The sequence below is a fragment of the Hippoglossus stenolepis genome, chromosome 18, assembly GCF_022539355.2.
Source record: "Hippoglossus stenolepis isolate QCI-W04-F060 chromosome 18, HSTE1.2, whole genome shotgun sequence".
NCBI classification, from domain to species: Eukaryota; Metazoa; Chordata; class Actinopteri; order Pleuronectiformes; family Pleuronectidae; genus Hippoglossus; species Hippoglossus stenolepis.
In genome coordinates, this window is record NC_061500.1 from 11,842,313 (window position 1) to 11,869,893 (window position 27,581).

General features: G+C 42.0%; 1 protein-coding gene across 2 annotated transcripts in view; it reads left to right on the forward strand.

The window, feature by feature from the left end:
• The window catches only part of znf462 (zinc finger protein 462), a 47,157-nt gene that overhangs the window by 12,945 nt on the left and 6,631 nt on the right, over positions 1-27,581 (forward strand). The window contains exons 2-10 of one of the 2 annotated variants that reach the window (XM_035184088.2): positions 8,105-8,355; positions 8,560-13,796; positions 14,326-14,460; positions 17,360-17,772; positions 19,248-19,366; positions 21,527-21,724; positions 24,205-24,460; positions 24,590-24,729; positions 25,153-25,376. In XM_035184088.2, coding sequence (XP_035039979.1) covers positions 8,145-8,355; positions 8,560-13,796; positions 14,326-14,460; positions 17,360-17,772; positions 19,248-19,366; positions 21,527-21,724; positions 24,205-24,460; positions 24,590-24,729; positions 25,153-25,376 — 6,933 coding nt within the window. In that variant the 5' untranslated portion in view covers positions 8,105-8,144. The remainder of the gene's footprint in view (positions 1-8,104; positions 8,356-8,559; positions 13,797-14,325; positions 14,461-17,359; positions 17,773-19,247; positions 19,367-21,526; positions 21,725-24,204; positions 24,461-24,589; positions 24,730-25,152; positions 25,377-27,581) is intronic. The other variant, XM_035184092.2, reaches the window with a different exon arrangement.

A 27,581-nucleotide genomic window follows, 5' to 3' on the forward strand; every position in this document is an offset into this window, starting at 1 on the left:
TTGTTCGTTGCAGTGCTAGATGGAATGCACCTGACACAGAGGAAGTGCAGACTTACTTTACTCACCGTTACAAAACATTTTCATACAATGTTTGCTTGAAATTTTATGAAACATTGTAATATTTGTGAAAACATTTTGAGTCAATACTTCAAGAAAATCAATGAACATTATTTGAATGCTTTCCATATCTTGCCTCACATAACAGGTCATCTTTTGCATAAATTATCAGTTATTCTTGCAATTACTTTCTCAAATAATCCATTACTTATTTAGCCTGTTAATTGTTAGACAATATTGAATAAAGGCCAATAACAAAACTGTATAATAGAATGTGTAAAGTTTATTTCATTAACTTAAAAAATGCACTAATTGTGGCATATGGAAAGGTTTGGGCACAAACTTCAGTCGGTGCTTAGTAACCCCTTGTTGTAGGAACCAGCCTCATTCTTAATTTCTTTTTGGTTTTTAGCTTGTTTTAATTTGGTTTCTTCCCTCTATCTGTGCCAGTGTTATTATTCCACTGGCTGCCACACAACCCCAATGCAGAATATTCTCACACCCATGTTTAAAGTCTGGCAAGAAGCTCTATTCATCAAATGCTGCAGACACACCTTGTTTGTCACACGCACCATGATTTTGCCCATGTAGCCTCAATCTGCCCACTGCACTTTCCAAAACGACTCTTGCTTTCCCAGACACTGAAGACATTGACTTATGTGATGGTTTTCTGCTGAAGACTCTTCCATGTTGGCCCTGTTTGTGTATCAACACTGCACATTGTTCCTTTGCAGTCATATGAGGGTTTTGCATGTCTGTCTAGCAGATGCACAGGTTAATCTGATAGATTTCTTGGTTCCTTAGATGTTATCTTGAATTCCACAGTTCCCCTGAACAGCCATCTCCTCAGGAAAGTTCATAGAGGGGCTATTTCAGACCGGAAGTGCTTTGATATTGTTAAATAGCCTTCAATTATTATTTTTCAGAAATTTCAACCAATTCATTAAAAATCTAAGATATTATTTCCAAAAGCATTGAGTCCTTTTTACAGTACTTTGTAAAAGCCCCTTCTGGCAGCAATTATAGCTTAAACTCTTCTTGGGCATGACGATACAAGCTCTCCACACCTGTATTTGGTCAGTTTATCCCTTTCTTCCTGGCAGATCCTCTCAAGCGCCTACACCGTCATCTTCAGGCCTCTCCATAGTCAGAGACCTGATTCACCACATGACTTCATTGTTTTGCTGAAAGGTGAACCCTCCAGGTGAACTTGTTTGCACCATGGAGCAGGTTCTCCCTGTATTTGGCTGCGCTCCTCCGCACCTCTGTGTTGCTGAGGAGCACCGCCATAGCACGATGCTGCCACCACCACACTTCACTGAAATGGTGGTATTAGCCAGGTGGTGAGCCGTGCCCGGAGTTTACCTATTGCCAATTAGTTCAGTTTAAGCAGGCTCATGGTCTGAAAACTTTTTTGCGAGTGATTCAGTGGCTGAGAATTTCAAAAAACATTTGAGCATAGAAAACAAAAGAGTTTGCCAAAAGTGTGTCATTTTCAGATCCTCAGTTTGTTTCAGTTGTACAGTAAGTTCATAAAATAGGAACAGTGCATTAACATTTAATGAACTTTTAATTTGTAGTTCAGTCAAATGTCACAGAGGCCCTAAAATGTACCACAGTCAAAGAGAGACTAAGAAAAAATGTGTTAAAAGGTAATAAATTCAAAAAATAAGAAAACAACCTGAGCTACTTGATCCGGTATTTAAAACTACGACAAAAGACAAAAGTGAAGTATTAGTTATGTACATGTATTTGCAGTATAGTAATATGACATCAGATGCCATAAGATCAAGGTTACTATGCAATAAAAAGTAATCCACCATTATCAAGTATGATGCTGCTCAGAGTTTTGTTGTGCTCTGTTGCTCCTCTCAGTTTTTACAGCTTTCTTCTGATTTTGTCTCCCTTTTACTTTTATTTTTTTAGAACATCTTGTGATGCTAATGTCTCTCTTGCTTCTGCTCATCGCTCAAATTCCCTCGTTTTGACCAAATTCCCAATTTCATTTTACTCTTCAATAGAATATGTGATTACAGGATACTGTTCCAAGTTTTCACAGGTTTTTGTTCTTTAAAGGAGAAAGTGTCCTTTAAAAAAAAAACAAAAACTGTCCGATCACATAATGTGAATATTATTGACACCGAGAGTCAGTGAACCAGCATGTTAACACTGCTACTGGATGTTATTAAACTGGCTTTGTCACAGTGGTGTGCACCAGACACCCTGTCTCATGTGACTGATTCAGGATAAAATAATCAACCTGAATCCATGTGAGCAAACCTCACGGGCACCGGCCTTGTACCAGAGAGATTTAACACTTATTTTCATCAGCGTGGTTCTTCTGAGCCCAAAATAATAATCAAATATTCCGGAGTTTCATAATCTCTGTTAGTTTATTGAGCATTTTTAATGAATATGATCATCATGTGAGCGTAAACTTTTTTTTAGATAGTGGTTCTTGTGGAATTTGTCATTTGTTGTTTCATCAAAATTTTGCTGCTTTATAATGCGTCTGTTTATTGTACTGATATTTTAGTCATTCCCACACTCCCACATGATTGGTGAGAGTAGCTCCACAAACATCTGTGTAGAGCAGGTGGTTACAAGTATCCTTCCACTTTATTCAAGCTTTTTGTTCCATATTTGTTGAGGCTGTGTCATCATAGCAATCATCATAAAGGGTTCGGTGTCTGTAAGGGAAACAAGAATTGGGACATCTTTGGATTGCATGATGATGTGTGATATTTGTGCAACTGTTAAGCACACTCTCAGATCCGGTGTGTTTAGTTCTCCACGGCTGCAGACATCAGGGGATGGGAGTAGCCATCTTGATCTCCAGCTCTCTCTCTCTCTCTCTCTCTCTCTCTCTCTCTCTCTCTCTCTCTCTCTCTCTCTCTCTCTCTTTCTCTTTCTCTCTCTTTCCATCTCATGTTTGTGCAAGAGGCCAAATTCTCACTGGTCCATGTGACGCAGCGTTTTCTGTTCCTCTGCAGACAGGATGAGATCCTCCTCAGCGCTCTCACAGTTTTTTCTCGTGAACCAGCTGAACACAGCGGGCTAAAGAGATCATCAGAATTTGGAGTATGATGCTGATACCTTTTCACTTTCCTCTCTCTTTCTCTTGTAACTTTCTTGAAACAAAAAAAATTATTGATTTTTCCTCATGATGCTGTCATCTCATATCTGCAAAAATCAATGTCCATGGCTCTGGCTTCCCTGCTGTTATTGCCACTGTATTTTTCCTTTAAAAAGCCGCCTGTCATTTTGAATCGATGGGTCATTAATTATTGAGGCTGCGCCGGTTGACAAGATGCATGTCCTGTCCTGTTTGCCAAATAAATGATCTGTAGCCAGGATGCCGGGCCACACGATATTCTAACACATCCAAGAATTCTTTGTCTCCCAAACGCCATGAGACGGTAGCGCTAACCAACAGTTAAGGACAAAACCTCTGTACTCCTAATCAGCTTAATGCTGGCTTATTCAAAGGCCCTCTTTCAGACAGAGCAGCTGCTGTCAGCCAGTTTGAGTAGAGGGTGTGACTGCTGGCAGAGCTCACCGATGCAGAGAGACCGGTTGGTGATTAACAAATGTCAGTAGACTTTGGAATCTGGGGAGCCCAGTCTGATGGCTTTGTCCTCCGTTGCCTACCACTGAAGGTCTTCCAGGTGGCTCTGTCATGCTCCCTCGCCGCCTCCCTTCTCCTCCCACCCTTCCCCTCGAGGCCTGTTCTCTCTCCCTCTGCTTCTCTCCTGCCCCCTCTCTCTCTCGTCTTCTCCTCGTGGCTCAGGGCTGCAGAGCTCTGAGATAAAGAAGTTCAGACATGCCTCACATTTTTCGACCCCCTTGTGGAAAGCGGTTGGCAGGTCCTACAAAACGCAAGTGCCGTGCTTCTCTCCACAAAGTGTTGCAGCTCGCTCCGACCTATTCCGCCTCTCTTAGGAACAGGGTTTCCTGCCATCCTCTGAAAATCGCTTGATGTCAGGGATAATGTCTCTGAGAAATGAGAGGAGTAGGCAAAATCAGGCTGGTGAGAGTTGGAGATGTTTTCTGCTGAGCGGTGTGGGAAGACGGCCTGGGTACAGCACTGTGCATCTGGCAGATACATTTCTGTCAGCAGCTCTCCAGTGACAGGCTGCCTGCCTTTGAGGAACAGGATCAGATCTGTGGGTCCATGTTGTGTGCTGGCTGAACACCTAAGCACACACACAGTCAGCTCCTAAAATGGCTGCCCTTGAAGCTCAGCTCAGAGGAGGATCTGAGCAGCTCAGCCGCTGCCTGTTAGAGCCCCAGCTGACTAGATGAAAGCAGTGACACAATCTCACCCATTAACTTGGTGTGGTGTAGAGACCGACTGGCTGAAAAGACACAGCCAACTCTAAGGCAGATTATGGTTCTGTAGGAGGCTTTTTTTTTTCTCTCCTCCTCCCCGGGCATTCCTCTCCCCTCCTTCTCCAAAAGGATTCTCTTGATATCTATGTCAAGGAACCTGGCATTAGGAGACAACTTTGTTCAAAACTGCCTTGAACAGCCAAGAGCGCAGGGTGGGGCCTCGTGGTGAGGCTGTAACCTGACCCTGGACAACAATGGATCCCCTGGTTGCTCGGGGACATACTGGCGGCTTGGCCGGCTCACATGCAGCTTTCCACTGGCAGGACGGTTGGGTGTGGGAAGCAGGGTGGGATTCCCAACCGTCTGAGGCTGGATCACGCTTGAAATGTCTCGGTGTCACTATCCAGAGCAGTGGGCTGAATTACATAGTGGTATTAAAGCTACATTCTGACAAAAAAACATCTTGGCTGATTTTCTGACTAATCCTGATTCTGTTGTGCACTATTTGTCTCATTGGTTTTTCTAGTGGAAATTAATTACCAATAATTTGTTAAATGTTTTCTTGTTCACATGAGGAAAAGTAAAAAAAAGTATTGATTGTCTTTTTTAAACAATGGATAACATCTTTATTTTAGCCAGATTAGCATTGCCCTCCCACCAATGTGGTTGAACAGCTTTTTCCCCCCAAATTGATGGTTTTATTCCACATATTCCTCTTCCTGATAAAAAACGAATGCAGACATTACCCAGAATGCAACTTACCTGTATGTTACGTGTCCAATGTATCCATTTTCTAATTCCGTACCACCAGGTTTTATTTTTATATTTGTAGCCTTCACTGACTCTTAGTCAAGTGACTTGAGGCACATCTGGAGCACTTTAGAACTCTTTTCACTTATGCAGACCTGATGTTGATGTTTACAGTTAAGTCAGTTTCACCCCAAGTTCACGGAAGCAACGTCAGCACATCACATTATAACAACCATCTTCTTTAGACAAACTAAAAAAATCTATTGGGCTGAAGAGAAACGTAGCCATTACAAGAGGCCTTTATGGTTTTCTATGTTTCCAATTAAATCAATGACTTAAACCTATTTTCATTTTTAAATCGCCTGCTTATTGACTTGTTTTGGTCTAAATCACTGTCTATAATAGTTATATGGATTATTTTCCTGTATAAGTTACCTTGCTGAAAAAAGATAAAGATGAGTCCGTACATTTTATTTTATAATTATTGTTCACTTTAAGTACAGTTAAATTCAGGAAGAATATGAAGCGACCTGTTAGTTCTGTTGAGTCATATAGTTAAGATGAGCCAACATGAGTCATGGTGTGTTGTGGTGCAGGTTTTTTTTGGGATGGATTGACAAAAGGTCATGCTTCCAGTGTGAACCATTAATCCTCTTTGAATACTTACAAAATACGCTGTTGATTTCCTAATAAAATACACAAATGTGACCTTGTGATAAACAAACATTACTTACAGAAGTGGCTTTTTAATAATAAATTGTTTTGATTTGGAAAATGTTTTATTGAAAAGGCAGCACCTTTTAAATAGTAAATGACATTGGAATGTAAAAAGTCAGACATATTTGTTTGGTGGAGGTGTGTGGTCGACTGAGTGCTATTGTAGTTTTTTTTAATTTTTTTTATTGTTTGTCTGCACAGAATTTGGGAAGAACACTTTGGTGCAAATCTGGTGAAAGGAGCAGATTCAGGAATTGTTTATCACATTCCTAAATGTCCTAAGATGGGGCATTTTTCAACATGTTCATTAGGAAAGAATGTACTTAATATTAAAGTGTTGAGTTTTTTGGTTGGAAAATCTGGTGCACATCACATAACAGTCCAGATCTGCTGGAAGAGGACGGAAATGCTAAATCTACTTAAAACACATAGTTGTATTATTTGTAGTAAAAGTAAAAAAGCACATGGTGCATTTAGAAATGTTCACAAAAGAAATTCATCACACAACTGTACATGAAACTAATACAATAACAACAGTGGTTTGCTGATAGCCAAGTCATTTTTACAAACTTGAAAGAGGGGATTGTTTGGCCTTGGCAGAGTTACGCGCTTCCCTAGTTCTTGTCTTGTATTTCAAGTTCTTTCTTCTCCAACTGATATTAGTATGAACAAGTGGACAAAGTAAAGGAAACGTCTGACAATTCATCAAGGAGATACTGACAAGAAAAGCCTATTGAATGTTCAAAACAGCTTAAATCCACATTGGAATGTAATATAGATGAACTGTCTGATGGGTTACACCCTGTGGAACCATTACAAGGGACCTTTGTTTGCAGGGTCCACCTGTAAAAAGTGTTGGTGATGTTGTGGTTTTGAAGTGTGAGCTACAAGTTCTATTTGCGATATTTTCAAGACAAAAACAACAATTGATTAGAAAGCTGTGATGAAAACGCTATGAAATGATGGGCCACATCATCAGCTTACATTTTTTCCCCCTGGCCAAATCCGAACTGCGGAGGAGCCCAAAGACGCAAAGCCTTCATCTCTGCGTTGATTCATTCAATCTTATTTCAGAGCCGTTGATACAATCTGATGGAATAGTCTGCTCTAAATACTGAGCTGTGGAGCTGCTCTCCAGCTGTTGCTTATCCCAAGGTAATAAAAATGGGACAAATCAGCCCATAATCCCTCCTCAGTCCCGCCATTGTTCTTTGAATGATGCTATACTAAAAAACTGGGACCTTCTTAGTATTCTGAGCAACATCAGCATCAGTCAAATTCTCCTCTTTTGTCATGTTTTGTGGGGCTTTCTATCAGAGTTTGTGGACAGCTCCGGTCATATTAGAGCTGTAAAATCATTTTGATATCAATTTATGACACTCCACACATGTGGTGCATTGTAATGAGAAGACAGACATTTGTGGCAGTTCTGCATAAATATGTATATCTGCATATGAATATTTTTGCAGTGACAGAGAACTCATATACACACAATTTCGCATAGCTTTTTTGGAAGGTGTTTCGTGATATTGGATATGGACTTTTAATTTTCCCGGTTTCCTTATCCTAATCAGGCATTTATCAGCATGAATGTATTCATGAAAAATTAATGCAAATGATGCATTTCTACCCTATCCTCAAAGTACAATAACAGTATTTTCTAAAAACTTATTTTCCCATTGAAAACAGCAAACAATTTTTATTAAGTCTTTTTATTATTTATACATTTTTAACATTTTGTTTACATGCATGTATTTGCATTTTTTTAAACACATAATCATAACCATTAACATTTGTAAGCATTACGTTTTTCGCTGGTAATTGTCTTGTTATGTGGAAAAGGTGTGGACGTCATTATTTTTTGGTTCACAGCAGGAATTGCTATTGGTGATTCTGTAAAATCATCACCAGGCTAATTTGTATGGAAGAGCATGATCACAGCACTGAATATTGAAGCATAATAGAATAATATTAGTCCTGAAATGACTTAAACAGCCTTAAAGCTTTGCGATAGCTCTGTATATACGAGTCTCCCTGCTGTAGTAAATACACCTTCATTTGCATTGTTAATGGGTTTTAGCCTATGGCACATGTAAACACTTTAACAAGATTCTCATAAACTGCTTTTTTCTTTTCATTCACAACCACGTGAATGAGACTTTTATTCCACCGTGGACTCCTTGGAAAATGATGCATGTCCTCATGATTTCTCTCTTTCTCTCTCTCTCTCTCTCTTCTTGCTCTGCAGGTTCCCCTGATTTTCCAGGGAGTGCTCCCTCTCTTTAGTGATGGAGGTATTGCAGTGTGATGGCTGTGACTTCCGTGCCGAGTCATATGACGACTTAAAAACCCACATTCAGGAAGTGCACACTGCTTTCCTGCAGCCTGCAGATGCAGATGAGTCCGACTCCCTGAAAGACGAGGATGAAGACGAGGAAGAAGAGGAGGAATTGCAGGATAAGGATGAGAGGGATTATACACCTTCTAAAGCTGGCACGAGTATGTCTACCACATTAATTCAGATGTTACAGTTCATTTACAGAGGATTAGGAAACATTTCTTTTTCACAACCACAGTAAAACGATCATATATGTATTATATATTTGGCTACATGTATTAAAAGAAACAGCTGTAATAGACTAAATAATGGCATCAAAATGTTATTGTTTCACTATTTAAATGTCATATTTTCTTTTTTTGTAGGCCCCAACTCTGCTGACAGTTTGAATCAAACACCACAGAAGCAGACAGCTGAAACCCATCTGCCGTTTTATCAGTGCAAGTTCTGTGTCCGTTACTTCAGATCAAAATCGTTCTTAAGAAATCACACCAAAAAAGTGCATAATCTTGCAGAGGACGATTCAGATGTGAGCGTCTCCTCACAGTCAGCAAAGCCGCCCAGCTACAACGTTATAATGCACAACGACCATTCAAAAGTGTATTCCTGTCAGTATTGCACATACAAGTCTCCGCGCAGAGCAAGGATAATGAAACACCAACTCATGTATCACAGCAAAGTTCCCTCAGAGAGCGCTGGAGATCCCTCAGAATACGCCGAGGCTGCAGAGGAATCTGACGCAGCTAGTGCACTCGTGAAGGGAACGTTTGCCTGTGAGTGGTGTGACTATCAAACAGACCAGAAGGACAGCTGGACTAGTCATGTGGTGAAGGAGCACAGCGACAAGGTCAAGATAGTTTCCTGCACTGCAGAGCCGGAAGGGGAGGCCAGTGGAAGTTCACCCAAACCAGATTCTCCCTCCTCTTCCTCCCATAGCCCGGCTAGAACAAAGATCAGTTTTGCTGATGTTCATGGAAAGGAGGAAGAGGAGACAGGAGGAAAAACACCAGAACACACACTGGAAAAGTCAGTCCCAGAGATCTCATCCTTCCAGTATGCACAGATTAGTGCTGTCACACCAAACAGCACAGGTACATCTATTTTATCCAAGAGGTTTGCTTCATCCGATGTCTCAAACAGCGTCGTAGATATGGATGCCAACTTACTCAATGAGGAAGACTCCAGGAGCAGCTTAGAGGATGATGATGACGAAGAGTTGGGTGATATAGATGATCCCAGCTACACTGGAACCCTGTCAGCAGACGCAAAGCAGCTTTTAACGGACGAGGATAACAAATTACTGGAGACGAAAGGAATACCTTTCAGAAAGTACATGAACCGCTTTCAGTGCCCCTTCTGCTCCTTCCTGACCATGCACCGGCGCAGCATCTCCCGCCACATTGAAAACATTCACCTCTCTGGCAAAACCACAGTATATAAATGTGATGAATGCCCGTTTATTTGCACCAGCCCTCTAAAACTCGGCACACACAAGCAGAGCCACAATTCCTCAGATTTAGAGACCATGGACCTGACAAGCGATAGCCCAGAACCTCAGAATGGCAGTGAAGGTTCAGTAAATGGAGGCAATGTCAGCTCCAAAGTCAATGGAAAAAAGATAACCAGCACACCAAACGACCAGCAGAACCCTCATCGCTGCACGCTCTGCAGCTTTTCCACTACCACTCTGAAAGGCCTGAGGGTTCACCAGCAGCATAAGCATTCCTACTGTGATGACCTAGATCCCTCTGCCTTTGAAAGCCAGCTGACTGACCAGCCAGACTCTGAAGTGGATGCTTCTCCAATCTTTCTGCAAAAAACCCAGACCTCCATTTTAGGACTTGCAACCAAAAAGCCCCTAGTAACAGGGAAAAGAGCCAGGAAGTCCATTAACGACTTGCCTTTGGACTTATCCTCAGTCAAGAAGAGAACCAGAATTGATGAAATTGCCAGTAACCTTCAAAGCAAGATAAGCCAAAGCCAACAGGACATGATCATAAATCTGGATGACATGGATGATGAAGAAACCGGAGAAAATCACACCGGTGTTGATAAAGAGGGCAGAAATCATGGCGTCAAAAACCCTGTTTTTGCCTTCAACACACAACAGCTTAATGCAAGAGAATCAATGATCTCTCACGAAAGAGGCAGGATAGGGAAAAGAAAAAGCAACCCCAAGTCAAAACCTAGAAATATTCCAATATCACTGACTCTCTCAGATGATAGTGAGAACATCTCTGCTGATCCCAGCGACAGCGCAGTGCAAGAGAACGCTGAATTTTCAGAGGAAACCGGAATTGCACGTTTTTACTGTAAACACTGTGATTACCACAATAAGTCCGCTCGTAGCGTCAGCACTCATTACCAGAGGATGCACCCGTACATCAAGTTCAGCTTTAAGTACATCTTGGACCCAGAAGACCAGAGCGCGGTCTTCCGCTGCTTAGAGTGCTACATTGAATACACAAATTACAACGATCTGCACCAACACTACATGGAACATCACCCTGAGGCAAGCAATGTGCTCAACTTTAACCAACCACATCTGTTATACTTGTGCCGCTTTTGTTCGTATACAAGCCCAAATGTCAGGAGCCTAATGCCCCACTACCAAAGAATGCACCCCACAGTGAAAATCAACAACGCCATGATCTTCTCTAGCTATATAGTGGAGCAGCCACAAAAAACAGGTGAATCGCAAACTCTGAGGGAAATATTGAACTCTGGCCCCAAGACGTTTAACTCAGCCACGTCAACGCCCAGGTCCTCCTCCAGCCCGGTGCCGAAAACTGTTTCCAAGACACCTGAAACTAGCGCAGAAGCCGACACCCTTAAAGAAGCTATGGGTGGTAATGTTGTTGTGTACGATTGTGACGTGTGTTCCTTTGCTAGCCCCAACATGCACTCTGTTTTGGTCCACTATCAGAAGAAACACCCAGAGCAGAAGGCATCGTATTTCCGTATACAGAAAACCATGAAGGTCGTGTCAGTGGATCAGTCACAACCTGCAGCCAACTCGTTTAACCTCAGCATGTCTACAGCTCAAAAACAGTCGAACGCAGCACTATATGGATCAGATGAAGAAATGTTCTACTGTAAACATTGTGTGTACAGCAACAAATCTGTTGTTGGTGTGTTAGTCCATTATCAAAAAAGACACCCGGAAGTAAAGGTGACGGCAAAATATATCAAACATGGCCCTCCCACTCCTGGGTTGATGAAATTAATGGATGAATTACAAATTGCGACTCCCAAACAATTTTTGAAGCAGTTTCAAAATAACGGTCACGATGGATCCAACAATTCAAGCCCTAAACCAGGAAGTGGTGATAAAGGTGAGGATGAGCTGTTCTTTTGTCAGCACTGTGATTATGGCAACCGCACAGTAAAAGGAGTACTTATTCATTACCAGAAGAAGCACAAAGAAACCAAGGCCAATGCTGACCTTGTACGTCGCCACACTGCGGTTGTCCGGAGTCAGCGTGAGCGCGCACAGATGGTTCAGTCAGGTAGTGTCTCTTCTGCTGCCATCCCAGCACCTCCTGACCCTGAAAATACTACGACCCTGCGATCCCTTAAGTGCAGACACTGTACCTACACATCCCCCTACGTATATGCCCTGAAGAAGCATCTGAAGAAAGAGCACCCCACTGTGAAAGCCACGGCCATGACAATTTTACACTGGGCTTACCAAGATGGCATTCTGGAGGCTGGCTATCACTGTGAATGGTGCATTTACTCCCATGCTGAACCCCAGGGCCTGCTGCTCCATTACCAAAGACGCCATCCCGAGCACAATGTTGATTACACGTACATGGCCAGCAAGCTATGGGCCGGGCCAGAAACCTCCCAGCAACCAGGGGGCAATATGGAAACTAAACATTACAAATGCAGAGACTGTGCTTTTGAGGCCTGTACAATATGGGACATCACCAGTCACTACCAGGCGGTCCACCCCTGGGCCATCAAAGGGGATGAATCTGTGCTTTTGGATATCATCAAAGGGGATGGCTCAGCTGAAAAGATCCACCAGCAGGTTGCCGAAGAACACGAATCTTTCAATTGTCAGTCTGTGGAGGATGATGGAGTGCTGGCCATTGCCACACAACATCAAGAAAGCAATCCTCTTCCTCCCCACCCACGTCTTTCCATCTCTAACAATCCTTATCAGTGTACTGTATGTCTGTCAGAGTACAACAGTCTCCATGGCCTCCTCACTCACTATGGAAAGAAGCACCCAGGCATGAAAGTAAAAGCTGCCGATTTTGCACAGGAGGCTGACATCAACCCTAGTTCTGTGTATAAATGTCGCCACTGTCCTTATGTGAACTCTCGCATCCATGGTGTCCTAACTCACTATCAGAAAAGACACCCTTTAGTGAAAGTCACTGCAGAAGATTTTGCAGATGACATAGAGCAACTAACTGATGGAACTGAAGGAGAGGACAAGTGCAAAACCCAAAGGCAGGGTTACGGCGCGTACAGATGCAAAATGTGTCCGTACACGCACGGTACACTGGAGAAGCTTAAAATTCATTACGAGAAGTATCACAATCAGTCGGCCTCTCATATGTTCACGCCCTCGCTTACACATTTCTCTTCTGGTAAGGACACAGAGCCAGTAGCAGAATGCAGCGCTAGTAATATATCAAGTTCTGCAAAAGTCCAGGAGGTCAGTGAATTAGACCTTGCCCTCTCTAAGTTACCCATCAACAAGACAGAAAAACATGCTATATTCAAGTGTCAGCTCTGCAAATACTTCTGCTCCACCAGGAAAGGCATTGCTCGACACTACCGCATCAAACACAACAACGTCCGCGCTCAGCCTGAGGGTAAAAACAATGTCTTCAAATGTGCTCTGTGTGCATACACAAATCCTATACGCAAAGGCCTGGCAGCACACTATCAGAAGCGCCATGACATCGATGCTTATTACACCCATTGTCTGGCTGCGTCCAAGACCTTAAGTGAAACGCCTTGCAAAGTGATCGCACCCCCAGTAGCAGAGCCAGAGAATTCAGAAATGAGTGAAGACCTGCGTTTGGCTGTGGAGAGTCGACGGTGTTCTCTTTGTGCCTTCCAGGCTTTCAGCAGGAAGAGCATTGTCTCACATTACATTAAGCGCCATCCAGGTGTCTTCCCCAAGAAGCAGCATGCTAGCAAGCTCGGTCGCTACTTCACCGTTATCTATGCCAAAGAACCGGAGAAGATTCCTGACAGTGCAGCGGAAGAGGAATACAAGGAGGTGCTGGACGTTCCGCTGGAGCCCGAGCAAGACGAAGACGCTGAATGGCTGCCATTCAAGTGTCTAAAATGTTTCCAGTTGTCCTTCAGCACGGGCCAGCTGCTCTCTATGCACTACAACGACCACCACAGCACAGACCTGAAGAGGGACTTTATGATGTCACCGGGCCCTGGGGACGAGGACTCTGAGTTGTACCAGTGTTCTCACTGCGAGCTGAAGTTCCTGGCTCTCCCGGCTCTGGCCAGGCATCTGCTGAATCACAACGAGGAGTTTCACAAGAGGGCCATGAGGATGGAGCGGAGGAAGCAGCTTGTCTGCAAACAGAAGAGCACAGATCTACCTGACACCAAACCTGAGGTGGGTGAAGATACCACTCTCAACATTAATGTATGTGAAAGCATACTGTATCATCTGATGAGGTTATCACAAGCTACTACAATCTGTTATACTGCAAGTGTTCCTTGACCCCTTGAGGTCAAACGTGGCCATGTTTATAAATCTGAATCAGCTCATAGACATAATACATCTCTTAGAGAATAGTGTTGAATTACTCGACTAGAAATTGTAAACATGGACAACAAAGACAACATTTGATATTTTAATTTGCCTCTTCACAGTCACCAGGAATTTGTAAAAGTGCATAATAATGAGTTGTGATATTACTTTCATAATTAGTTTTTTAAAACTGCTATTGATCTCATTTAATATTTTGTATATTTTGGAAGTTTATAAAATCAAGGAGTCAAGGAGAGAAGTCGTGTTGTCTTACTGTGTCATTTAAAGGGTAAACAAAAATCACCTTCAAATACAATTTAAAAAGATGTCAAACAAAAAGGAAATAGTATCTGTGACTTTAACTGATTTTTTATTTATTTTTTCTGAACAGGAGAGTCCTGCAAATAAAGCCCCCATAGGATTCAGGTGTAACTTCTGCGTTGAAGTGCACTCCACCCTCCGAGCCATCTGCAACCACCTTAGGAAGCACGTCCAGTATGGAGAGGTCAAAGAAGGACACTTCAAGGTAAATAGAGTTGGATTTAGTTTTTACATTTTGTAATATGTGACTGTAGTAGCCTCTGTGACTTGATGTATTAACACACAATTGTAAGTTTTTAAATGTATAAAGGCATGTCTACTTGCATGTAAGAAGTATTAAAGTAGTAGTAGGGATGATAGAAGATGATTTTTGAAACACTTACTAGATTTTTTGCTGAGGGTTAATAATAATAATAATAATAACTTTAATTTATGTAGCACCTTTCATGGGACCCAAGACTGCTTCACAGGGTTAGGAAACAAGGATAGAAGTAAAAATTTAATTAAAATAACGAGAACAACAACAGAAATGTAATCTTTGAAATGCTAGTTGAGGATAAAGAAACTTATGGTCAAAAGCTTTTGTCAACAGGTGGGTTTTAAGTTATTTTTTAGTGTCCAGAAATGAGGGCATTACATATTTCTTCTGGGGGAGAGTTCCAGATGTTGGCAGCTGCCAGACTGAAAGTTGCAGTGTTTCCCTGAGAATTTTTTTCAAGCAAATCACCAGGAGCATAGAGAAGAAAGATACGAGCCGGTCACGAAACGCAACAGACGGCAAGAAAAAAACTCCTCATTCTTAGCTGTTGAGTAAACAGTAAACAAGTGATGACTTAAATGTGCACCTTACTGCATCAAGAACTGTGCACGGATGTTGGACATGTGATTGGCCCCCTAGTGGCCCTTGATTTAGAGAAATCCTAGATTCGCCACTGCATGACTGTGGTATCTATCTCCTCATCTCTCTCTCAGCAAGTAGGAAAATAAGCGTGTTTCCTAAAAGTGTAGAACCAATTATTTTCCTAATCATGTAGCTGCTTCTTTGAGGATCAAACAAATGCTCAGTATCTATTATTCACTCCTGTTTTAACATTAACGCTCTGAAAGACCCACTTTTTGGAGCCCAGCGTCCTACGAGCCAACTCCTCCGAGCTCTGCAGCGACGTGTTTTACTGAGCTCGGGCTCTGTTTCCCATTTTGTTTATTACTGACAGAGGCTTCTGGGTAGACAGTCTGTCAGCTTCCCCCCAGAGAAAACAAGCAACGCTGTCCCATTGCAGCAGAGTATCAGAGGGGGTGGTGAGCCATAACTTTTAGGGCAGCGGCGGGTAACCATTTGAACATTAGTATTCCGCTGAGGCTGCCAGCGAGGGGAACAAGCCAAGGGATCCAACGCCTCACCCCAGCGGAGGCCTGCTCCTTCCGTCAGACACTCACTCTGTTTTTTATGTATTTAAGATGAGCCCCTGAGAGTGAAGACTTACTTAACTCATTGTGGCAACTGAGATCTGCCAATAAAATTTAACTCAAAGCTTTCAGAATAAAATGTTACTGTGTGCAGCTAAAGGTGGTAACCCTGTGAGGGTTTGTGTTACCTGTGAGCAGTTATGTCCTATGGCATAATGACCACATACAACATGTCCACCAGATAAAAATATATCATTTGTTTTACACATTTGCAGAGGATAAAAATAAACGTTGCTTTTTATAGCATCACAAGCACAGTTTGAATTCTGGAGCTGCAATGGCTTCTGATGGAGCTCTTTAAAGAACAAGCCCACGGTGGAGTCAGGGCAGACTGGAAGGATGGGTCTGTGGATGCCACATCTTATTTATGGCTTACGCAAAGTGCAGGGTCAGGTCCCTCTGCAGAAAGAATGATCTTCCTCGGGGCAATAAAAAAGTCACGGGTGATCCGTCTGTCTGCTCGGGACGACTGCAGGAGCCGCTCTGAACTCCAGCACATGGCGGACGCAGGAAGAGATGGTGGAGTTTAGTTTTTTTGCAGTCGGCTCGTGTCGCTGTTGGCGGATATTAAGATATTATGGTATTCTGTTCTGCTCTGTAGCTTTTTTTATGTTGATTGACTTGAAGCCTTGATTTTATTATCATCATCAGGTTTAGCAGTTAAAGAAATTGTATTAGTCACTCAGAATAAATGCTTGTGGTTTGGTATACAGACTTATTATTGATATTATGATTATTATGATTATTATTATTAAGAGTTATTTGGCTTGAGAGATCTATGTGTGGGGAGCTAGAATAGCTTGTGCTTGTGTTTCACTTCTCTTCCAAGAGGCTTCTTCAGTTCCAACTGCCTGGTTCCAGGTATTTAACCTCTGTGGGATGCTCCCTATTTTGACAGTTGTTATGTAAAACATGCAGGTCGTTGTGGTGAGTCAAGGTGTGACTGGCTGTTGAAACCTATATGTCATAAACCCACCTTTCAGTTGTTCCTCTTTCACACCATGGAAATACATGGGTTTCTTAAACGTAGGTAAACGTGATTGACTCCTTTCCCATTGTCAGTAGACGAGTTTTGTTTTGACCAGTGGGAAATGGGCTCTAGATACCATGATGACTAAGAATCTTCAAAGATGAGCTGGGAGATATATGAGAAGATATGAATAGATTTAGATATAATATGTACAAATGCTCCTCCAGATTTAAAGATTTGGGCTTGAATCTTCTCGTCCCAATCTTTTTGTATAAAACAATCAAATCATTATTATCAAGTAAGTAAGGTGTGTCCAGAAATACAGGAAGTCAGATCACTGTCGTGTTGGCTAACTCTACGATTTAGTCTCGTCTGTTCCGCTCATGTTTATCATCCCATTATTTGTTCATTGACGAGAGACACTTCATCCAAGCATTTCAGACTATTCTAATGTCTTTCATATGATGGTCCTGTTGAAAGAGAGGCGTAACTAAAATTTAACTGAAAATTACTTTGCCAATACAGTAGAGTTAGAACCATACTGCAGGTGTGGTTAAATGTTGCTTGGGCACTGTTAATATGATGCATTTGATTTACTCCTTACAATCTTTCTCTTTGTTTTATTGTAGAAAAAGACTTACTGAGACTTGTGCTCTTTGTTTTGAAGCAGGAGGTCGCTGAGGTCCCCCTGACCCTGCCCACAGAGAGCCTAACTAATGGCGACCTGGAGGCCGATGAAGCAGCTGAAGCCGATGACCTCGAGAGACCCGAGGCTGCAACGATGAGCCCACCTTTGATTTCCGCTGCCTCTGGTGGTGATGCTGCTACCACGGAGATGGTTGATCCGGAAACAGATGCCGTTGAAGGAAGCGAGGCGGCCCTCACTGCCGTGGTGACTGAGGACCAACTGAAGCAGCGGTTGACTGCGGGGGGTCACCCATGTGCCCAGTGCGACCGAGTCTTCATGTCCATGCAGGGACTGAGGTCCCACGAGAGGAGCCACTCAGCCATGGCACTGTTTAGCAGAGAGGACAAATACAGCTGCCAGTACTGCCAGTTCGTCTCCCCCTTCAGGCACAAGTAAGTAGAGAGGAGCAGTGAATGACCACTGTTTATAATTTAGTAAATAATTACACAATAAATCAAACCATCGACTTCTGGGTTGGTGGACTAGCCGCTCTACCTCCTGAGCCTCCAGTGGTAGTCTTTAAGGAGTAAATTGGAGTAAATTTGGCGACGATGCCCAAATTGAACACATTAAACAGAATGTTATTTTTTACCAGTGTTCCTGTGTTGATCCATTGATGCTCCACGGAATATTCATCTGTTCTGACTTTCTCAATTCTTTTCCTGGTTGATTTGGTGACACCCAAACACTTTTTTGTTGTTTTAACAAAAAAGTCCAGGTACATTTTTGACTGTTGTCAGATTTCTTTTTGCTCATGGGACAAGAAGCTCTCCGCTGCTGCTGTTCAGCCGACTGTGGCTGCTCCTTGCAGAAATTTAAAAATGATCCACGGATGGAAAAACATTTAACAAACAGTGTGGCTATTTATTACAAACTTTATTACATCACCTCATCCCTGAACACGATTTTCACCGAAGCAATAGTGGTGAAAACAAAAACTCCCATGATCCCCCGCTGCCTAACAATGTCTACAAACTCGGTCATCATTATTTTACAGATAAAACAGCTGATTGAAGCTGATGATGTGTCTGCTCCTGCCAGATTTAGATCCAGATTCAAACGAGTGTAATGTATTGGCAGCACAAAGATAAACATAAACTGTTGTTTTTCTATAGTGATAGATCTTTATACCCACACTCTTACAATATGTCCAATATGTAGCCATAGGTATAAGTATTAAAAACTGATACCATTGTGTACCTTACGCAATCTTTTCTTCAGATCGACTGGATGCTGGAATCATTTTGCACAGTTTTACACCTTGTTCTGTTTACCCCGTCGCATTCGCTTCTTTAATCTCCTCCAAGATTTCCTGCCTCCGAGGAGAGCAAGACAAACATTAGAAGCAGAAGACATGTAGGAAGCGTGATTTGGTTTATCCATCACACAGACTCAGACCAGAAAGAGAGAGAGAGAGAGAGAGAGAGAGAGAGAGAGTCCTCATCACCTTTGAGCTCCCAGGTGTAATCTCTCTGTACTGTACGTGCCCTGACCCAGAAAGGAGCCGAATTCCCATGCCACCTAGGAGGCCCCGGCATTAAAAAAACACAGCCACCGTCCCCACAGGCACTCGCACACTCATTCCCACCAGGGGATTGTGGGTAGATGAGTTCACCCCATGGCTCCCTTGTTCAGTAGTCATTGGAAATGTGCAGCTGTTGTTTGTGAGCCAAACAGAATGAAGAGCTTCAGACGCTGCAGAAAACAAGCACTTTTGAAAATCATCAAAGTGGATGCTTCGGAGTAGAGCCTCCTGTACCCTATTCTTATCGCTTTCTCTCTATCTGCTATCTCTTTGTCCTCGTTTCATTTATTTTCTTTTGATTCCATCCTCTTATCTCGTATCCTTCCCTCTTTTTCCCGGCAGTCTGGACAGACATGTGCAGTCTCACCACGGGCACCACAAGCCCTTCAAGTGCAAACTCTGCCCCTTTAAATCTGCCTACGTGAGTCGCTTGAAGAGCCACCTGCATAAGACACACACAGGTAAACGCACACACACACACACACACACACACACATACATATGTTAAATCACATCTTACAGCTGTGTCCATGACGAGAATAGCAGCCTCCTGTTTTTATCATCTTCCCCATAACAACGCTGTGCTTGATTCAGCTTCTCCTGCACAATACAACCAGTGGATTAGCTTGAGGAGCAGCTTCACTGAATTCACTGAGTACATTAGCCACACCTAATTAAGCCCACCCAAAGGAATCAAATTCATATTCAAAGATTTTAGCACAAAAAGGCCACAGATGAGTCTATTGCTAATGTTGTTTGTTTGGGAATATGGTGAGAAATCCTCAGCATGCTCCATGCAGGTGTCTTCAGTCAGACGCAGTTCTCTGCCTGTGGTGTTTCTTGTTTTTGAGCGAGCCAGATGGCAACATTGATCCAAAGACATTCAAGAAATGCAAAAAAAGAAAAGAAAAAGCTGCACCTGAGAGATCAATACACGAGCAAAAGGAACAATCGGGAAACCGGCAAACTAGAAAGACCAATTTTCAATCGGCGTTTGAGTGCTCTCAACTGTCTGCTCGGAGAGAACAAGAAGCAGCAGAACGAGTTTACAGCTGCTGTGGAAAATTGACACATACCAATTTTTTTGTTGCAGTTACATTTGAAAAGCGGAGCTGCTTGTAGTTCCAGCTAAACTAAAGAAAGGTTTTACTCAAAATTGACGCGTCCACGTCGAGCAGCTGCCAAACTGTTGGTTCTCACTAGGGACAGTTGAACAAAGCAGAAGCTTATTAAAACCACTTCTGGACAACAACATGTTACAGTCAGATCAGATTCACTCTGCAGGACGCTGCTTGTATTATGTTGTTGAGCAAACATATTAAAGCAAGATGCTGTAAAACACCTGTGGAAAAATTTACATTTCTAGCAAAGAAACACACATTAGGCAAAACAGCTTGAGCAAAGTGATACAGGGGAGCAGCATAATAACAATAGTAATTTTGTCCTGTGTCCTCAAACAACCTACACAAAAGTCCCTTTAATCTTTAGTCTTTGTATCAGATCTCTCAACAACAGCAGCTTAGATTCAAGGCCTTCAAAATTATTGCAGTAGGTTTTCTAACATTCTGTACTGTTGATTTTTGTTGGAAAATACAGAATCAACTTTACTACTAAAGTACGACTAATATTGATAATATTAGCTAATATGACCTTTTCACAGACATTATTAGCGTTTGTGTTTGCAGATATGAAAGCTTTTATTTTACTGAATAAACAATGTTAAACAGATGTGTATTTCATTTTCTTAATTTAACTTCTATATATTTATGATAAAGTTTTTGGTTAAACTGCAAAATATCAAGCTTCAATTACATTTCTTTGTCGTTAGGGTTTCATAAAGAAATCATAGGAATCATTCAGAAAGTATTTAAAATCACACACATTCAGACTTGATTACCCAAGTGACAAAAACCAGGGGAGAAAGAAACATTTTAGTTACCTCAAGTCAAGAGTCGGGCTCAGGCCTTTTCTTCAGACAAAGTACAAAGCAGTCATTGTGGATACACCTCTGCCAATGGGTCACCTGACAGATCATTTGACTATTCAAATGTAAAGAAAACTGAAAAGGAAGAATTAGAACAAGAAAAAAATGAATTATGAAAAATACCTGATGAAAAATACAACAATAGAAAATAAATAATACCATTTATATTTTTTATTTACTGTCTTAGTCAGTCCCAACTGCTGATGTTAGTATTCTTATTTTTTATTTATATATTGGCCGATATATTGGTATCTGAAGGTTTTTACCACCTAATGTTGTCCTCATTGGCCCCCTAACTTTTTTGGTTAGGCTCTATTTACTGCAGTAAAGTTTACCTGTGACACCTTGAGATGCTTCGTTTGAGTTTTGATTAAACTTTTATTAAAAAGAAAAAAGATTCTATCAAACTGACACTAATTAGTCCGAGGGGAGCACCGGCCCGTACGAGGTGAGTATTTGTTAGAGCTGGATTCAGAGGGGAACTTTGTTTGTGGTGGAGAGTGTGTAGATTATCATCATGTTTACTCCTCAGTCTCAACGATTTATAGGTTTCTTTAATCCTCATCTAATACTGCGTTATGTGTATTTGATAATGTTGCTGACTTGTGATTCCTGTTTATTTTTGTTTATCTTCCAGGCGAGCAGCACACATACAAATGCCTGTCGTGCCCCTTCTCCTCCATGACCATCAGCCATCTGAAGGAGCACTCTCTGAGAGACCACGGCGAGGCCCTGACCCTCCCCAAACTGAGGGCTGCTACCCAGGCTGCTCATGCCACCCTCAGGGCCTCCCGGCTGGCCAGTTCCACAGAGCAGACTCCGCTGGCCTCAGATGGTATGAGATCATGTGTAATATGATTTTGATGTAATGTCATACGATGGACTCGTCAGGCCAAATTTTGGGAAATCTAATTCGAGTATTGCAGCAGAATCCACTGTAATGCAGGAAGAAATAAACTGTGTGAGGTGAAATGAAGGTACTTTAAAACCTATTTGTTGGATTGCCACAATTTGCATCAAAATACATGCTTGTTCTCAAAGCCACATCACACAGACATGATGCACACACTCTGCGATTCAGTGCAATTATCTGATCATTTTCTTTGAGGTCCATCACAAATTAAATCCATATGGAACCATCTATGCAAACCGCAGAAGCAAGGTATTTCTATCTTCCAATCAAAGTAAAACAAAGAGAGGCCTAAAATGGGAGCAACAATGTTCACTTTTCTATGATTTTTGACATCCGTTTAGATGGGGCTCAGTTATCTCAATATTCTCTGGTCCATCAATATCAGAATGTGCAAACCCAGCAAATAATGAAATTCTGTGTTTGTGGTATATTTTATGCCATTAATATAACACAAAAGAGATTTACTATGAAAATCAGCAGTTATAGCTGATATAGTTATATCATTGTCTTATTCACAGCCTCTGAAAGACAGTTGTGTGCAGAGATTGAATAAATTACTGAGTATGAGAATTTAGGAGTCTCAGATTCTCCTTTAATGTTTAATTTTGACGCGTTTTTTCCGCAAACTATGTTGAGTTAAAGAGGCAGCTTCACTGTAGGTTGGTGTAGCAGCTACAGCGACGTGATGTGATGCAGCCGCTGCTTTAGCTCGCAGACTGTTCTTGGCAGCAGCTGTTACCTTGCTGCTGGAGCTGTGGAATCTTCCCTGGAGCTGGAGCAGGGCAACATTCCTCAATGCACCAACCACCACTGTCAGCTGTGCCTCACCAAGACAAATGAAGCATTGAGAGAGAGAGCGGAGCTGACGTATTGAATGTCTCTCCACCACGCCACAGTCGCTACCTTCAGTTGAATGTCTGAAATTCAGATGTTTGCAGTGGAATGTGTTTGAGGATTAGCATTTGATTGCTTCTCATCACTAGGAAGTTAACTTTAACTTATTGAAGGTGGTTTGAATATAGTCACTGTAGTTTGTTTTAACATTTACACCCACACCTCCCCCAAACTATTAAAATGATTACTAGAAGTCTCACATGAGGCCAATGTGACGTTGACCTTTGACCTCTAAAATTGAATCAGTTAATCTTGGAGTCCAAGTGACAAGTGGACAAAGTTCGAAGACATTTTCTCAAGGCAGACTTGAGATTTAATGTTCAAGAGGCCAAAAACATGTTTGGCTTCTTGTCCTTTGACCTTCGACCACTCTGTGAGTCTAAGTGAACATTGATGCCAAATACAAAAAGATTTTTCAAGGCATTCTTGAAATAACATGGCCGCGAGGCAAAAAAGGGTTATGTGAGGTCACAGCGACCTTGGCATTCCACCACAAAATTCTAATCTGTTCATCTTTGAGTCCAGCTACCAAATTAGAAAGGAAATCCCCGTGTTCCAGAGATATCGGGTTCACAAGGAAAATAAATGTATTTTGTGAGGTCACAGTGACTTTAATCTTTCAACACCAAAATTGAATCAATTCATCCTTTAGTCCAACTGAATGTTTACTCCAAATTTGAAGAAATTCCATCAAAGGATTTCTTGCGATATCGTGAATGAGACAGATTAGCGGACAAGCAGAAAAAATAATGCTTCTGGCTGTTGCCAGCGCAGAGGCATGACAACCCCTAGATCTTTGAAATCCATTCCCAATTTTAGTACTGCTTCCAGTTGATTCTTAAAATGTTTTTCAGGCATTCTCTTCCACCTCTGTCTTCAACTCCTCATGAAATTTGGAAAATAAACATTAATTAATTTAAGCAGACACATCATTACAATATTTGCTCTCTGGCTGCCATCTCATCTCCTCAATGACGGGGATATTAATGAGTCAACTGTTCCATTTTTGGATCCGTGTGAATTCCTCTGCTTCTACTGCAAAAGTGACAAATCAAATCTCAGGCAAGTCAAACTTAAAAAATATATTTTCCCCCTCCACATTTCCTCATCCTGTGAGTGCTGAATGAAGCATTTTTCACAGATATTCTATTAGTGTCACTGTGCTTTATTTATTAATGTGTTGGAGGCTCAAAGTAGGACGAGAAGATGAGCTGCTTCACTGATATTACAGACTCGTGAGAGGTGGAGGATGAGAAGGGAAAAAGGTAGTGGGCGAATGATGACAGTCACATTTACACTTCAGTGTCTGGGAGGTGGGGAGGAGACATTGAGTGTGAATGGAACTCAAATCTGGAAAACCATGTCTCCTTTGGAAAGGACAAACTCCTCTGCTGTCTGCTGATAGCGTTCAATAAACTATTAAGAACGTGCATTTCAATTTTTTCAGGAAATAATCAGACGTATATTAAACAACACGTTTTCTTAATCTCTCTCGGTCCCTCTCTCAGATCCATCCTACCTGGAGACGGCCGATGTTCGTCAGCAGCTGAGTCATTACCAGCTTGCTTCCCGCAGTCACATGTCCTCTGGCTCAGCCCCTGGCGGCTCGACAGTGGGCGACAATCGACCAGACGGCATCCTCACTTGTGAGTTCTGCGAGTTCAGCTCCGGATACATGCAGAGCCTTCGCCGGCACTACAGGGACCGTCACGGCGGCAAGAAGCTCTTCAAGTGCAAAGACTGTTCCTTCTTCACCTGCTACAAGTAAGGAAGGAAACAAGGAAAACAGTACAGACAGTACAGACAGTACAGACGCTGATAACTAAAGCTTACGAACAATGCATAATATATTTCACATGTCAAAACAATAGACCCTCCTTCTTTCTATCTCAGGAATAACTTCACCATGCACGTGGAGGCTGGACACAACAACAGCGTACCTGAAGACATCCCCAAAGACCTGCGCTGCCCTCTCTGCCTCTACCACACCAAACACAAGAGCAATATGATCGACCACATCGTCCTGCACAGAGGTACGAGTCACACCCGTTAATGAAGGGGTTTGACATTTGAGAATTTCTGTTATGGAGTCAGATGAGAAGACTCTCAGAAACTGAGAGAAAACATTTAAAAGCATCCACAGAGAGATGGTCCTGCTCTGATGAGTTGATAAAGCTATTTTCTTTTTGCTTAGGTCGTTTTTATGTGACACTGTCTTCAGTTAGATGGTGTTTTAGGGTTGAAATTGAGAAAATGACAAAAGCCACAGCCACTGGGATCCCTTTTTTCTTTATGTGTGTGTGACAAATGACATTCAACGTCTGTCCTGCATCCCAACATCTCTTTTTCCGATTATGTCGTTAGCTCTCACTGTTCTTCGCTCCACCATTTTTCCCCTCCCTCCATTTCCTCCAACCTAATAATCCACATCGCATCTTCTCCTCTTCCTCCGCCAGAGGAGCGCGTGGCTCCGCTGGAGGTCAGCCGCTCCAAGCTGTCGCGCCACCTCCAGGGCCTGGTGTTCCGCTGCCACAAATGCACCTTCACATGCTCCAGTGACCAGGCCCTGCAGCTGCACCTGCAGAAGCACGCTGAGATCAAGCCTTACCAGTGCCAGCTCTGCTATTATGACAGCAGTCGCCGGAGTCAGCTGGAGGAGCATCTCCGCCTCGAGCACAAGGTCAGTTGGAGTCTGGATATGATGCACATGAAGTTTTCTGTAACTAAGTTTGAATGCCTAGAACTTACGTAAAAAAGTAGGAAGTAGGAGGAATGTGGCCAGAAACAGGGGCCTCATTTTACAGATGAGAGACTTTGTGGCTCATCAGTGTCAGAGTCAGCGGTTTACTGATAAGAATGGGTTTTAATCATCAGTGTGTTTAATGGCTGTAACCCCAGTTGTTTACAGCTTATGCACTCTGTAGCTTCAAACTGTTCAATTTATCCTATATGACCTTTGCTTTTTTACTGGAGGTAATTATCAAGCCTGCACCAGTCAACTGTCTGTATTTCCCCTGTGTTGAAAGATCACATAATACAGCAAATCCAATGTGAAACCCCTAAATCAAACAAATCCTGAGTAATCAGCCGCAAGAACAGTAACAAGGTCCTGTTGATGCACGCGCTCGACCAATCAGGAGTCTCAGCTGCCAATCATGACGTTTTAAATAAGTAATTAAAACCGAACACTTTAATTTATTTGACATGCACTTTGACTTTTTAGTGTGGTCAATGTCCCACCCACTCACATGGTGGAGGCAGAGTTTATAATCTATACTGCAGCCAGCCACCAGGTGGCGATCAAGACGCTTTGGCTGCACTTTTGTGGAGCCGTCATGTCGTCCATCTTAATATACAGTCTTTGCTTGAATCCAAGACACACAGATCATTTAATAATGTTATCAGGTGAGTCAAATAAGTTTTGTCTGTGTCCAACAAACCTACATGGATAAAAGTGTCAAAAGTTTTTATAACCTCATCATCCATGTATACTTTTTTTCTTTGAAGTACATTGATATCAGTGAAATGTAAATAAGCTACACCCAGTAACTCCACATTAACATCCTAATCAGAGGGCTTTAAAATTAAGCAGAGAAAACAACATTAATGAGTTGATTGCTGCACAACATTTTTTTTGTGTGTGTGTGTGGTATTTGTATTTTTAGCATGTGTCATAAAACTTTATTAGGGGGGAAATCATTAGAAGTGTCCAATTACAAGGGACCATAAAGTCAGTCACAAGAATGAGAGGATATAAACTTTACACCGTATTTAATTTGACCCAATAACACCTCTGCTCATCCCTGTCTCACTTTTACATTAAACTTCTGTCCTCTTCAAGACACACAGACCAATAACTCCAAAATTGACCTCTGTGCTGGACCTTGACATGCAAAGAGATAACAAAATATCAGTGAAGTGATGCAACAGAATAAGATGAGTGGGTGGAAACATATCAGATTGTTCAAGCTTCTGTATATTCTCACCACATCCAGGAGAGAAAAGACTTCAGAGGGTCAGGAGCTCTGCAAAATAGATGGAGATTGTAAGAACAACAGGAAAAGGGACAGACAAAGGAGAAAAGAAAGCGTCTTGTAGTAATGCATTCCCTGAATCCTTCTTATTATATTTAGCTTGACACTTTCAAATACGGTTTTCAGCACCGTCCTCATTGATATCATCATTTTGTAAAGATGTTTGGTAGATGAAGGTCAAACAGCAGCAGCCTGTAGATATTTCTAATCGGCCTTGAGCATGACCGTTAACTTCAAGGAGCCAGGCCATAATTTATAAGCCTTGAATCATTCATCATCCATACACACGGCAATCATTTAACAACTTCTTCAGCCACTCAGCAAGTTGTGAGTTTTAATTGCACACCAGGTAGTAAAATCCTTTTATTTTCTTGCCATTGGAATATGATGAATGTATGGCTCCATCGTGGACACTTAAATAGCTGATGTGGACCCTGGGAGTCTGAGTATATGCTTTTAAAAGGAAGAATGATGGAGATAGAGAGAAAGAGCTTATTCGTGCAAGGAGAGTTGTTATGATTTATTGACGCGCTTGACCGATCAGAGGAGCAAGATGTGTAATCAAACCTTCCATTTATGTTGGTGTTAATAATTTCAGGTCGTTTTGATAAACTCATCAACTAAATATACAAACACACATCTTGTTTGAGAGAAATTCACTTTTTAAAGTTGATTTCATTAAAGGCGATCTGCAAAACCTTTTTACTAGGAACGTTTTGACTGGTGACAAGAGACTGGCCCTCTCACTCAACAGACTGCTGACTCTGTTCTTTTGGTAGTTTGGAGAAAAAAAATCATCCAGAAACTTTTAATGCAGTTTCTTTGCCTCAAAATATATAGTTACTGTTGAA